The following is a 15,000-nucleotide window of genomic DNA, read 5'->3' on the forward strand; positions in this document are numbered from 1 at the left end:
AAGCCGCGCATGTGTTGAGACAGGTGATAAGAGCGACGGGTGACGGGTTCAGTATGCGTGAGACGCCTGTAGACATATAGCGGTGCTGGGCCGCGTGGATGGTGAGGCAGTGGAGGTGAAGCGAGGTGACGGGAGGCGCTGGAGGGAGCTGGCGAGCGAGGCGACAAGGGAGGTGATGAAGGGAGGTTGCGTGGGGGTAGGAGATGAGGTGATGAGAGAAGGCTGCGTAGGGGGAGGTGATGAGGGGATGAGGGGAGGCTGTACAGTTGTGTGGGAGGGAGGTGACGGGGGGAGGATGTGTGGAGGTGAGGTGGTGAAGGGAGGACAGCAGAGGGAGGTGGCAGAAGGCAATCGAGGGGAGGGAGGTGAAGCGAGGCTGATGAGCACACTGATGTCACTGTTCAGCACACCAGCGGCTGCACCAGCACTACAGCACTACAGTACTCTGCGCGTGCCTCGATAGCAGCCCGTGAAAGGGAGCGGAGATGCAAGAGAGAAGGAAAGGAAGGAAACAGGAGATACAAAAAGTAACAAGCTTTCTACCTACTTCCCGCCACAGGTCTCCGCGTGCCCTCAGACCTGCAGCCGCCCTATGAGTGTGTGTTTTTGCGTGGCACCGGTAGCACGTCGCCTGGTGATCTGTGGAGAAGCGGTGGTAAAGTTAATTATCTGCAAGCGGCCAAGCAAACAGGTAACACTTGACTAACGTAACTTGAACAATTATGAAACCAGCTTCTTGTAAAGTGCATGTACTAGATGCAACTCTCTCTCTCTCTCTCTCTCTCTCTCTCTCTCTCTCTCTCTCTCTCTCTCTCTCTGCCACCTACACTGGCTACACATTCAGTAGTAATTTTACCCGGGTCACGGCCACAAGGACCACCCCTCGCTCCTCCTTCTCTTCCTTCTTCAACTCCTCCTTCCCGAAGCAACCAAACGGTACGAACACACACACACACACACACACACACACACATACACACACGCGCGCCCAGACTGGCCCGAGACTCGCTTGTCCCCAGGAGGAAGGTTGCGGACGCTGCTGTAACGACGCCAGCTTTCCCTCATAAGGTACGGGACTCCCCTTAAGGTACTGGACTTGCTCTACGTACACTGTTTTGAGTTCAGGGTTGACGGGGCTGCCTTGGTGGCTTAGCAATGGTAGGAACGTTAAGTGAATGTTTTTTTTTTTTTTTTTTTTATCCTCTACTTTTTTTGACGTTTTTTTTTCTTTACCTTCCGTCCATTTCTGCTATTCATTGAGTGGTTTTGGACACACAACATGTACAAGTTTGAGTTCATTAGGAAAACTAGCTCCGGTGACTACCGTTATATTTATGAGGGCGAGTCTTGTTGTCTTGGTAATAAAGGAGGGAAATGGGTGAAGAAAACGTGTTCTTGTTTCATTAGTTTGTAGTGTGATAAAAGTCATTGAGGTAATCAGATAACAAAGGTGATCGAGAAAAATATAGGTGCTGGATTGTGAGATTTGTGTATCAGATATGACAGGAGCGAGGAAAATGTTCATACCTTCTCCAGGGACGCTGCTGAACTGTGACGGAGCATTGGGAGACTGAGGCACGGAAAAAATTACTGCTGGTACTACTGCTACTAACAATGTGACAATAATAATAGTAATAATAATAATAATGATAGTAGTAGTAGTAGTAGTAGTAGTAGTAGTAGTGGGAAGATAAGGAGGAAACGGAAAGGAGTTGTAGTAGGTGTAGGAGTGGTGGTGGTAGTAGTAGTAGTAGTAGTAGTAGTAAGAAGATAAAGAGGAGGAAGAGGAGAAGCAGTTGTAGCTGTAACGAAGTGATTCCCAAACTAGAGGGACTAAAATAATTTTTCGAGAGTAATGGAGGTTCACAGAAAAAAGAAATTAAGAATTTTGGAAATCAAGAAAACATTGCAGAACCTGGCATTAGAATTAATGTTTATTAGTCTTAGTATGGGAACTTGTAAATAAACCTATAATAATAAATTAATACAGGTAAACTAAATAACAATCAACATCAAAAACTACTGTATAGTATTAGGAAAGGAGAAATACGTATCTAAGTGTGTGGTAAGTCGAGTGTTTTGACAGGTGTGCTTCAGGACAGTCACTCAGCAACCCTGGGTACATGGATTTCTCAGAAGCTCCTGGAACGGTGAATGAACTTAGAAAAGGTTGCTGAGAACCAATGCTTTATATCACACTGTCAGTTTCTCTGTGGGCATCATCAGACGTGGACGTAAGCAGGTGTGTGTGTGTGTGTGTGTGTGTGTGTGTGTGTGTGTGTGTGTGTGTGTGTGTGTGTGTGTGTGTGTGTGTGTGTGTGTGTGTACTGTGCTGTGTCGTATAGTTAGTATTTACTCAGTGTTGCAATTTATGAAAGGAATAATATGCTTAATGTGCCACACTGAACTGGGTAACGAGCTGAAAAAGTCTGGAAATCACTGTAGTAGTAGTAGTAGTAGTAGTAGTAGTAGTAGCAGCAGTGGCGCCACGGTTATTTCACCCCTGCGGAAGCGTGGAGTGTATCGTGGGAGGTGCGGAGGTGAGTGGCTGCCTTTCTAGTCTTCTGTTCCGCCAGGGGAGGAGGATGAAGACGCCTTATCATCACTCACTCACTCACTCACTCACTCACTCACAATATCTCCTGTACTCTCTCCCTTACACACACACACACACACACACACACACACACACACACACACACACACGGGCGCGCGCGCACTATCACACTTTCTTGGGAGCATTTCAGTGTGACGCAGTTACGATAAGACACTCACACGCAGAGGAGACGGACAGACAGAGGTCGTTCACAGCCAGGAAAGTACGACTAATTGCGATTCTGAACATGATACAGAGTGAAGTAAACGAGGGATAAGGCGAGGCTATTAGAGGCAACAGAAGAGAAAGGGAAGAGAGAAAAAAAAAACTGCGCCACCGTGACAGAAAGGGCGAGCGTGAGAAAACAAGGCGAGAAAGGACACGGAATAGTGGCAGTGTAATACAGGAAAAACGTCGTAAAGAAAGACTGAAAGCAAAGACCACACACTCGTACACCACACACACACACACACGCATATGACAGTGACGCCAGACGCAAGTGAAACAACACGCGCATCGAATTTTTAACCAAATACGGACACGATACTAAACACACGCGCGCGCTCACACACACACAACACACACACACACACACACACACATTATTGAAGTATGTTAAGACGCAAACAACACTCAAAACCGCATACACAGGATAACTAAATACACACACACACACACACACAGAAACACACACGCACATACAGAAAGCGGCAAATCTGTACCATAAGAAGATAGGAATGCGCACAATAGTGTCCCAGTGTCGGCACCACCACCACCACCTCCACACCACCTTGTCTCCTTAGAGGAGGAGGAGGAGGAAAAGGGAGATAAATGGCTTTCCAGTGGAGACAAACATTTAATCACCTAGCACATTAAAAGAGGGATGGAGGTGAGAGCTGCTTCTTCTGCTATAGAAGTGGAAAGGTTGAAGCGCCCGTCCACAGGAGGAGGAGGAAGAGGACGAGGAGGAGAAGGAGGAGATGGAAGAGGACGAGGAGGAGTTGAGGGTGGTGGGGGAGGAGGAGGAAGAGAAAGAGGAGGGGGGATAAAGCAGAAGGAGGAGGAAGAGGAGGTGATATAAACTAGTGAGCACCAGTGGGTAAAAGACAAGGAGAAGTAGGAAGATAAAGAGGAGGGAGGGCAAGGCAGTGAGAGCAGTGCAGGTGTCAGGCTGTCAGGCTCGTAATGGCCACCACAGGAAGCAAGTGTTGTTACGTGATTGTCAACTTTCCGCGTGCTGACACACACACACACACACACACACACACACACACACACACACACACACACACACACAGAGAGAGAGAGAGAGAGAGAGAGAGAGAGAGAGAGATAGATAGAGAGATAGATAGATAGATAGATAGATAGATAGATAGAGAGAGAGAGAGAGAGAGAGAGAGAGAGAGAGAGAGAGAGAGAGAGAGAGAGAGAGAGAGAGAGAGAGGAGAGAGAGAGAGAGAGAGAGAGAGAGAGAGAGAGAGAGAGAGAGAGAGAGAGAGAGAGAGACCTCGCCTTCACCTCTCTTGCATAAATGAATGTATGGAGGTACCATGCGTGTGTACTTTGCCAATACACCGTACTGACTAAAGCTCGCGCGCGCGCACGCGGCACACACACACACACACACACACACACACACACACACACCACACACACCAGCTTGCCCTAGACACTCCTTTTATGAAGGTCACTGTTAAGACACCGCGTCCCTCAACTACGTTAAGAGAGAGAGAGAGAGAGAGAGAGAGAGAGAGAGAGAGAGAGAGAGAGAGAGAGAGAGAGAGAGAGAGAGAGAGAGAGAGAGAGAGACGTCATCGGTTAACTTTCCTCTTTCTTTTCCCTCACCCTCGCCTTGCCTCACCTCAGTATCGTGTGTGCTTATCCAAGGCACCACAATCCTTTCACTTGCCCCATAGGTGACTGGCTCGTGACTCTCTCTCTCTCTCTCTCTCTCTCTCTCTCTCTCTCTCTCTCTCTCTCTCTCTCTCTCTCTCTCTCTCTCTCTCTCACTCTGACGTGAGTTTGGGGGTCCCACCACCAGGCCGCAGTACGAGTATAGATATCCATGTTTTTGTCGTTACCACTCGTCACTGCATGTGTTGCTTAGCAGAGCCTTACTGTATGGTAAGAACATACAGTCCTCTTTTCTCTTCCATCTACCACTCCTTACTCTCCCTATCTATTTTTCCTGCTATAAAACAGATGGTAAAAAGACTTCATTAATATGCTCCGAGAGAGGTAGCATAATGGATGGTGATGGGGCGGGCGGTGGGGGAATGAGGCAGGTGTGGCCAGGCCAGCACGCCCGTCCGGCAGACTGGTTGTCCTCGCTCGTGCGGTGCTGGCTCCCTCTTCCAGGGCATGACTCCTGCCCACTACAGGGCACCTGGAGAGGGCAGCCAGAGTAAAAAAAATGTCACAAAAAAGGAACAGACCACGGAAATGTTGTGTCCAGAGAGGGAGGGTGTCTGTGTGACTGTCTCTAGGGCTCCTCATCCCTTCACACAGAGTCTATAGAGTCATGTGCTACAGCAGACACAAGCGCCCGATGGATGTCATCGCCAGACCTGCTGCCAGCGTCCACCTTGGCATTCTATCTGACACCACTGTTTTTATGTGACAGATCTAAGGTCAGGGTTACTGAGATATGTACCTGCACATGACTGGCCGGGTCCAGTCCCGCGCGATCCAGTAGTTCCCGAGAAGGGACTGGCAAAGTTTGTCTACTTACACTGGAAAATTAAAAGCGTGGATTATATTGTCAAATGTGCAGTTTTCTTTCCTGAAATGCTGCACACTTGTCAGCACGGAAATGTGTGTGGCCCCCGAGACGGCCTACTCCGGGAGTGGGCGAGGCTGGTCCGTGACGCCCTGGAACCCGGCGGCCCCGCCTCGCCGCCGCTCTCTCGGGGCTCAAGGATCTGGAGCTGGACTGGAGCTGCGGCTGAAACTCATGGATTAGTGTTGCAGCAACAGCGCCGGCGTTAAGACACACTTCTGGTGGCGTGGGGCAGGACAGCGTGCACGTGCGGGGGTGAAAGGAGTGACAGTGAAAGTGTTGACTGAATGTTAAATAAGTTATGAAATGCGAGGCAGCAGAGATGTGAGGTGGCGGCCGTGACGGCACACTGAGAATCGTAAACACTTTTTGCGCTCCACGGCTGTTCGATTTGAAAAGAAAGAAAGAAAAAAAAAAGCCTCTTCTTTCACCAACACAATCAGTCAAGAAATAATCCTTGCGGCGAGACAGACAGACAAAGCCTGAGGGCGTGCTGCGTCCCAGCGCGTGGCCGTCACGCTCTCACGCCCCGCTTGCCTCCTCCTGGCGCGGGCCGTCGATCACTACCCGTAGGCGGTGAGGTTGAACATGACGCCGAGGGCTTCCCGTGTCACTCTTATCGCAAGAACTCTCACCTTTTACCTACGATAGACAAGATCTGACCCGCAAGGGCGTGGTCTGACCTGGATCTCAGGCAAGGCTGGAAAACCTACATACTTACACGCCTACTCTTGCGTCCACACCTGAAGAGGGCGTGGCTTATTAAATAAAGCTGAGGCCCACCCGACTTGTAGTCACCTAACGGCCCCTGTGTGTCCAGCAGCATACAAAGTGATGAGTTTGTGAGTGTGTATTTCTAACTGAGCAATTTGTACTCCGAAGTGAAGGGCGAAGTGATCTCTCATCGCTGCGTGAACTTGATCCCTCCACGAGCTCTCTTGCCACTCCTGCTGCCCATGCCCACGCCTTGATAACACACCCACCCACCCACCCATACACACACACACACACACACACACACACACAGACAGACACGCGCGCGCGCGCGCGCGGGACACAGGCGGGCAAGAAGTGCAGGTGAGGGAGGCGGTGATCGGTGAGCGGACGCCACCGCCCCGGCATGGGATGGAGGCGATCAACTCGACCGTGTGCAATGCGGTCCGCAGCCACCTTAGCGCGTGAGTTATCTCTAGTGTAGTACTTGCTTGTGTCCGGCAGAGAGAGAGAGAGAGAGAGAGAGAGAGAGAGAGAGAGAGAGAGAGAGAGAGAGAGAGAGAGAGAGAGAGAGAGAGAGAGAGAGAGAGAGAGAGAGAGAGAGAGAGAGAGAGAGTCTGAGGGAGTACAGGAGAAAGAATATAACTACAGTCTGGAGGAGGGCAGGAGGAGTAGTGTGACAGTTTGAGGGAGTGCAGAAAGAGGGATAAAGGGAGGGGCTGAGGAAGTACAGGAGAGGGGATAAAGGGAGGGGCTGAGGAAGTGCAGGAGAGGGGATAAAGATGCCTGAGGAGTACTGGAGAAGGGATAGAGGAACGGTATGAGGAAGTGCAGGAGGAGGAATACAGCAACAGTGGGGAGAGAGTGCAAGAAGAGAAATAGAGCGACAGTCTGACGGGTAATGTACCTCAATGCTCAAGATAGTGCTAAGTACAAGGAACCCTCACTCAGCAAGTATGACATCAGGGTAACCACGGAGTATCTTCGCCACGCATGCACGTATTTCCTCATTTCACCTCTTGCACTCATCAGGATATTGTTGATTAAGAGTTTGCCCGCTTTCCGTCCCCTCGGCCTGACAGATTGTTATGCAGCTTAGGCCCGTATTCTGAAACGCTTTGCTCTCCTGTCACGAGCATTTTTAAAGACCACGGAGATGATTAGCCGAGTTCTCAAGAGTGTTTTTGCTGTTAGTAATGTAGAAATTTAGTTAACCTCTCACTAGAGCCGTAAAAAACATCCTTGAAAACCAGATAAACTTCAACTAGAATCTTTTAAAGTAGTCGAGGTGCAGCGCAGAAGCATCTCGGATTACGATCCTTAAGAGGAAAACAGAAGAGTGGGAAAAAACTCTGAAATGATAAACCATTATAATTACATAAAACTAGTGACTGTGACGCCGGAATGAGTGACAAGACCAATAGGTTCTTCTGGGTTTTCGGGCAGAGCGGATGTGAAAGTGTGATAATGAAGGGAAGCGTAACACCGTCCCGAGGAGAGGAGCATAACACCGTAACATTGAAGCACCTGCCCACCTCAGAAACTCACGAAGCGGACGCAGATGAAAGTGTGTGGATCTTCCAACAATCATTCCCGACTGACCTCTGACCCGCCGCTGGGGAGAAGGGAGACGGAGGCGAGTGATGGAGATGGTGGTAGTGCTGGTGGTGGTGGTGATGGCGGTGGTGGTGATAGTACTGATGATGACACTAGTGACTAATGATAATGATGGAGGATGAGAAAGCAGAAGGAAATGAAGGAGGAGAAAGGTACTGAGGGATGCAAGACAGGGGGGAGATAGAGAAAGAAAGAAAGAGGAAGGGAAAGGAAAGGGAAAGTGGAAAGTACGTGTGTCGCAGCTCTACTGAAGGAAAAAGAAATATGGGAGGAAAATGGTGAAAATACCGGAAAAATAAAGATGAAAGTAGGAAAAGAAGCATGACGAGATGAAAGTAGAAACGGAGCAAGGAAAAATAAATTAAAAAAAAACGTTACGGAGAGAGGAGAGGAGAGGTGAAGGAGAAAAGTAAGTTAGCTAGAGTAAATACGAATATACCAATAAGTTTTCCTACAGGCGTGGGGAAACACATGTGACACCTACAGGGAAAATAATACTCGTAAATCTTTCAGGAAAAAAAAAATAAATAAATAAAATAAATAAATAAAATATCTTTCGAAAAGTGACGATAGTATTATTGTCAAGAAACTGAAGCAAAAAGTTAATAATTTTGTACAAGCCTTGGATATTGAAAACAATGGGGCTCTCTCTCTCTCTCTCTCTCTCTCTCTCTCTCTCTCTCTCTCTCTCTCTCTCTCTCTCTCTCTCTCTGGCCACACCAACCACTGACTATTTCCCGCGTGTCAGAAACCTTGAGAGGGAAACCCGCTTGTCTATGAGCCACGAATGTCAGTGAACGGGAGGGGAGGCATACCAGAGCGCGCCGCCGCCACACGCAGGCCAAAAAATACTGTGGAGAAATGTATGCCTTAGTATTCGTGAGCAGGAAGACAAGGCACGACAGATTAAATTAATGAACGTTAGATTTTATAATGTCAGTGTATATTATTCTGCTAAGACCGTTATTCCTCTACGGTCTCTCTCTCTCTCTCTCTCTCTCTCTCTCTCTCTCTCTCTCTCTCTCTCTCTCTCTCTCTCTCTCTCTCTCTCTCGTTCGCTCTTCTCGGCGTTTTTAATATTTTTTTCCTTTTTTTTTTTACATATAATGTCAGAAGTTTGATTCCTGATTTCCTGGACTGTATAATCATGGCATTGATGTTCGTTCTCTCTCTCTCTCTCTCTCTCTCTCTCTCTCTCTCTCTCTCTCTCTCTCTCTCTCTCTCTCTCTCTCTCTCTCTCTCTCTCTCTCTCTCTCTCTCTCTCTCTCTCTCTCTCTCTCTCTCTCTCTCTCTCTCTCTCTCTCTCTCTCTCTCTCTCTCTCTCTCTCTCTCTCTCCACCCACACTCACAATATATATTTTTTCTCTCCCCCCCGGCCGGCAGGTGTGAAGCGACGGACATGGGCGGGGCGGGGGCGTGGGCTGCCCTGGTGGTGGCAGTGTGCGTGATGTGCGGCGAGGGCGAGGGCAGTGTTACCCCCAGCCCCCATGAGTTATACGAGAACGAGCTCGCCTCCAACGACTACCTCAAGGTGGGGCGGTCCCTCAACCTGCTGCCTCGCTTCGGCTTCTTGTCGCTCTCCATCAAGGTGCGCTGCAAACGTTATTGCCTTCACCTGCCTCACCTCACACACACACACACACACACACGGTCCACGACAGACGAGCCAAAAAAAGGAAGACAACCCAATCCGGACGTATAGAAAAGTAATCATGTTGGTAATAAGGGAAATCACCAGAATAATAAGATTTGGCTCACACTTACGCAGTACACTCTCGCTGCTAACGGTCCTCCACAATGCCATCACGTGACAACAAGTTCCGTGCCGTTCCAGGTGTTTCCTGAGCAGGAGAGCAACTACTGGCTGTTCCGGGAGAGGACCGTCGAAGTGTTTCGCAAGAATTCGTACTGGGCGGTCAAGAGTCACGGCCAGTCCTCCTCCACGGAGACCCCGAGACGAGCCTACGACCCGCACTTCGTAGTTGATTTCTGTGACAACGTGCAGGACCTGCTCACCGCGTACTTCGACAACTTCTACATCGAGGGCGTCCCGGAACCCCACCGCGTCTTCACGAGCTCCATATCGGTCCAGGCCACCGCGAAGCACCTGGGCATTCATCCCACCTACCTGAGGTCTATGTATTCCTTCGTGTTGGTTCGCCTGCTCCGCCGCAACAGACGCGCCACGCTGGACGGTGGGTGACGCGATGCTTCTTCCTCTTCTTCCCCTCTCGCCACTCTCCGCTGCCCTCCTCTGCACCTCGTAACCTGTGAGAGAGAGGCAGACGTCTCTCTCTCTCTCTCTCTCTCTCTCTCTCTCTCTCTCTCTCTCTCTCTCTCTCTCTCCAGCATGGACACACGTGCAGCAATGAGGGAAGGCAGCGAGGTCATAACAGACACTGAACACTTGCTACACCTATTGCAGTGAAAATTAATATTTATGAACTAAGTAATTAATGACAAATAAATGGAAATAATGATACCTGGTGCTAATCTCTCTGTAAGTTACCAGTGCATCACATTTTGCGATATACTGAAGACCATTCATGGTCTATTGCAGCATTGATTCACACTGGGGCAGGATGTCTACAGTTTAAGATGATGACAACATACAAAATAAAATATAAGACACTGGAAGAATTCCTTTCAGGCATCAGATCTGATCACAAATGTTAATACACAAATTTCAGCTTTAGGATTAATGTTAAGTATTTCCCCACCCCCTCTGTACATTTTCAGTTTAACTGCCTGAATAATAAACCATTATTATTATTATTATTATTATTATTATTTATTATAAAGAAGAAAGGTAATGACTCGTTTCTTTTGTTTCTCCACCACTGCCACTGCTCCTGCAGGCCAGCCGGCACTCACCGGCAGCTTCAAGAGTGCCTCCAGCCGCATCCGCGTCGGCTCAACGGAATCCGTCAATCAGTTCCTAGACCAGTATGGCACCCACGTCATCACTGAGTATGAGGTGGGCGACGTGCTCTATCAAGTGTATGTGTTTGGTAACAGAACCTACTGGGACTTCAAGAACAACTTTGCCATGAGTACTACGTGAGTGAGTGATGCTGTAATTTAATGAGTAAAATTTTAAGTAATTCTTTATGTGCCCATGAGAGAGCAGTAGCCACTATTACCTTTGTGTTCTGCTTCTACTTGCAATAAGAGGTTCTTAGAACTCTCAGGGATGGAAGGCTTTCAAGAAAAAAAAAAAAAAAAAACTGCAAAAGACACGCGGCTGGTGTATCAAGACAAACCAAAAATTAAACCGACCTTTCTCTCAGATCTTCCATTATATTATATTTTGGAAAAGCATTATAGACTGGCATTTTTTTGTCCATGGCTGATCTCCCCTAAAGAATGAAAAAAAAAAAAATAAAGAAAGAATGTCTGATGATTATAAAAACACCGACATACTTCCTATCAGTGGTAATTGCATTGAGAGTTTCTTCAGAAAGTTGACATGAACCTCTGCAAGGATGTCATTGTAAAAGTCCTGCCTGCACCACGACCACCAGCAGGAGCCAGACATCTATGCCTCCAAAAATATAGGGAAGGAACATTCAAGTCCCAGAATAGAAGACTTGCAGAAATACCTACTGGTGCTAAAGGCTAAGAACATAAAAAAAATAAATAAATAAATAAATAAAATAATTAAATAAATAAATAAATAATAATAATAATAATAATAATAATAATAATAATAATAATAATAATAATAATAATGTAGTGACGTGTGAAATGATGGAATGAATGAAAAGAAATACAATGAAATGGCTTGATCATGCTGAGAGGATGAAGAGTGACGAGTTTGCAAAGGTGGATATGAGTTGAACTAAAGATTCTACCAAGAAAGGAATACCAGTTAGAAGGTGGAAGGATATGATAAGGGAATAAAATACATGTGAGAGAAGCATTGTTGTCCCTGCTGCAGGATACTCTCAAATGGAGTAAGGCACCAATAAGACATCCCTAAACTAACGATGTCATGTTTTAATGATTACCTGGGTGCTTACTAGGAAAGTATAACCATTACACTGAATAAATCACATACATAACTGTTACATTTCTTTTTTTGGCAGTGAGGATGACTTGATACGAATGGAACGTTACTTCTCCCCTTCACATGCCCTGTATGTGGGTGACGTCAAGCTGGCCTCAGGTATGGAAGGCTGACTCTAAGTTTACCTTCATCAAGACAGAGAGAGAGAGAGAGAGAGAGAGAGAGAGATGGGAGGGGGAGACTGGAATATTCAAGGAGGAGGTGCATGGGCAGCTTCAAATGACTCTTCTGCCTTGGGTACCCTCTGGAGGAAGTTACAAAAAATAAGGATCAAATTAGACTAGACTACATCTAGCATTATATTCTTAAAATTTACCTTATATCTTTTGATGTTTTTTTCTAATATTGTATATGAAGATAAAGTAACAATCTACTTCCCCCCAGGCAACCCCAACTTTGAGGAGGCTGTGCAGCACAGACTCCTGGAGTTCACATACTTCCGCTTCTACAACAGCATCTTCCAAATTTTCAAGATCCCAGACCTGGAGGAGAGCTTGGAGCAACTGGATGGAGAGGTGGTCATTAGCCTAAAGCTGGAGAAGATCACCAAAATTGTTCCAAAGTCCCCAGAGCGACACTGGCTTGGAGAGATCCTTGACAACACTCTCTCACTTTTCTATGTGACAATGTGAAAGTGAAGGGGAAGGTGTACATGAGAGGAAGAACAACCCAGACTGTAAAATAATGATAATGTTGAGAATATGAAGAGATGAAGCCACAAAACTAACCAAGATGAACTGGAGTGGATGAACAACGGATGGAAGGAAATCAACTCCCATCATTAAAATCTCACTGAATGCAACTTAAAAGCCTATGCATACAGTTTGGATAGAATACAGAAGTGAATATAATATGATGGCATTTGCTGTCATGGTTGAGTATAACGTGTATAAAAGTGAACATCAATCAGGACTGTACTTGTCAGTGGCTGCCAATTCATCTGAGTGTTGTGTACCCTACAGTGGTTAATAATATGCTGAGGTGTCTTCCTCCAGTTTTCCGGACTCAGTAATGGAGAGTTGTTTGTGCCGAGAGCCTGACCAGTGAGCACAAACTGGAGGGCATCACAATATAGTGCAGTGTGTGGCCACTTAATTGTCCTCTTTCAAGGCCAACATATATTTTTAGCATTTAAAGTTCCTATTGCTCTGTTTTCTGAGCAACAGGTTTATTACTATACCCATTGTGCCCTAGGCTTTGTTGCTAAGCAGTGTTGTCCACAATGTCCTTTATGTGGAAAGCTTTCAAATATATAGTACAAGTTTAACATGTTACATTTGAGTAGTTATGCTTTATTTTACCATACTCATGTCTATAATAATTAAATAATTTTCTCTTATTCTATGTTTTGGCACAGTTGTAAGAGACAACTTTCATATCACAGCTCAAGGAGATTTCGAAAGGAAAAAGGTTGGAAATGCTTCTTTACTGATTTTAGGTGAAGGAAATGGTCAACAGATATAAACAAAACATTTTCATCCATATCTTACCCTTCACTGTTGTAGTCTCCTGCAATAATGGCACAACAACTGTGTAAGCAGCTGTACCAGCAGACTCCGTTGTCCCCATTCATCCTCCTACCCTCCTCTTTCCCTAATAGTCTGTGAATGAATGGGAACAAGGGAGGGAGAGTTGGAACTGGGGTGCGACAGTGCCACACATACCAATCTGGTTGTCCAGCTGCTCACATGGTTGTCACGCCATTATTGCTGGAGACTGTACCTTAATGATACTTTCTACCTTCACTCGCAACATGACTTGACACACAGTGATTTGATTCATTGCACATTCCTCCATTACAATCACGTCACTTCAGGTCAACAAAATGGTCCACATATACATCATAGGTTTATATTGCATTTTTGTATTAAAAATATACAGCAATGTTGATTTCCACACACACACACACACACACACACACACACACACACACACACACACACACACACACACACTTGATGAACCTCCTAGGATAAAAACATTGCTGAATTGGCAGACAGACATATCAACTCACATCTGCCATGCCATCACTATTTGATCTTCTTTTTGGTCTTGGTCTTAGTCTTGTTCTTGGGCATGGAATCGAGGCCACTGTCAAACTCAGACATGCTGGCTGTCTTAGGCAGGTTGCCACACCTCTGGTTCATCACCTGGATTTTCCTGTGGAAGTGCACATGAATGAGTTGGTAAACTACTCAAAATAGAATACAATGATTTCTTAGAGATTTTTTTTTTTGTGTGTTCTTGCACTGTGAAATCACAAGTTGAAAGTAACTCACCTACATATCTGGCTGACATCCCCTGCAAAGAGGCTACTGGAGACAAGGGAAAACACACTCACTCACTCACTCTCTCTCTCACACACACACACACACACACACACACACACACACACACACACACACACATGCAAACACATTTTCTGTATTAGTTCACAAATACATAAAACATATTCATTTAATATGTACCTCTTCTTCTCCTTTTTCTCCCTCCTCTCCTTCATCTCCTTCTTGGCCCTGAAGGCAGCGCCAGCCCCCAATGCTGCTGGAGAGTCCCGCAGGCCCATGCTCTTGGCATAGTGGCCAAGGTGCAGTGCCTTGAAGTTGAACATCTCCCGCACCTCCTTTGGATACGAAGCGTATGACCGAACAAAGGACACGTAGGCTGAGGGGAAACAATGAGAATGACAGGCTGGTCCAACTATTCCTTTTCTACTGAGTTAAAGAGATTTTTCTGGATCACAAGGATTTTTAATTAATGTCATATTATTTGTTTTTTAATTTACAGGTTCTGTTCCTTTGATGTAACTTAAGCCTCACTATTTGTGGTTTAACATTCATAGTTTTGAGGATCAGTATATTGTTAATGAATGAATTTTTCCCCTGTTAGTATTTATTTTTTTTTTTTAATCAAGTTTTGACTTCACTTATACTACTGCTCTTGTAGTGCTACTGAAAAAAACAAAGTCCTCATGAAGCAACACCATACTTTGTCCTCTCTGACCACCACTACTATGCAGTAGTGGATCAGGGCTCATGGCAACTCACCTTTCCTGGCTAGGTCACGGAAGCCACTGTCTGAGAGAAGCAGCTTCTCTATTTGCAACTGTAGCTTGGTGGCAGCTTCCTCCATGGTGTTGGCCACAGGCTGCACCATGGAAGAGGAGGAGGAGGAAGACAATTAGTGGGCTCAGGTGCACTATCACTTAAAATGGTACTTACTAAA

At 46.3% G+C, this 15,000-nt stretch overlaps 2 protein-coding genes across 9 annotated transcripts in view; one reads left to right on the top strand and one right to left on the bottom strand.

Annotated features, from left to right (window-relative positions):
* Positions 1–13,051, top strand: part of LOC135103853 (torso-like protein) — a 13,393-nt gene extending 342 nt beyond the window's left edge. Inside the window, exons 1-6 of one of the 8 annotated variants that reach the window (XM_064010744.1) lie at positions 546–691; positions 9,090–9,294; positions 9,541–9,901; positions 10,565–10,766; positions 11,795–11,874; positions 12,160–13,051. In XM_064010744.1, the coding sequence (XP_063866814.1) occupies positions 9,106–9,294; positions 9,541–9,901; positions 10,565–10,766; positions 11,795–11,874; positions 12,160–12,407 (1,080 nt within the window). In that variant the 5' untranslated portion in view covers positions 546–691; positions 9,090–9,105 and the 3' untranslated portion in view covers positions 12,408–13,051. Of the gene's footprint in view, positions 1–545; positions 692–840; positions 1,088–2,168; positions 2,243–2,760; positions 2,820–4,891; positions 6,554–9,089; positions 9,295–9,540; positions 9,902–10,564; positions 10,767–11,794; positions 11,875–12,159 lie in introns of those variants that run through there. The other 7 variants (XM_064010743.1, XM_064010742.1, XM_064010746.1 and 4 more) reach the window with 7 other exon arrangements.
* A 559-nt stretch (positions 13,052–13,610) lies between these two features.
* The window catches only part of LOC135103847 (probable ATP-dependent RNA helicase DDX31), a 7,808-nt gene continuing 6,418 nt past the window's right edge, over positions 13,611–15,000 (bottom strand). Inside the window, exons 13-15 of the mRNA XM_064010697.1 lie at positions 14,823–14,922; positions 14,244–14,439; positions 13,611–13,935 (exon numbers count right to left, since the gene is read on the bottom strand). Coding sequence (XP_063866767.1) covers positions 13,806–13,935; positions 14,244–14,439; positions 14,823–14,922 — 426 coding nt within the window. The 3' untranslated portion in view covers positions 13,611–13,805. The remainder of the gene's footprint in view (positions 13,936–14,243; positions 14,440–14,822; positions 14,923–15,000) is intronic.

This window comes from Scylla paramamosain, chromosome 9 (genome assembly GCF_035594125.1).
Source record: "Scylla paramamosain isolate STU-SP2022 chromosome 9, ASM3559412v1, whole genome shotgun sequence".
NCBI classification, from domain to species: Eukaryota; Metazoa; Arthropoda; class Malacostraca; order Decapoda; family Portunidae; genus Scylla; species Scylla paramamosain.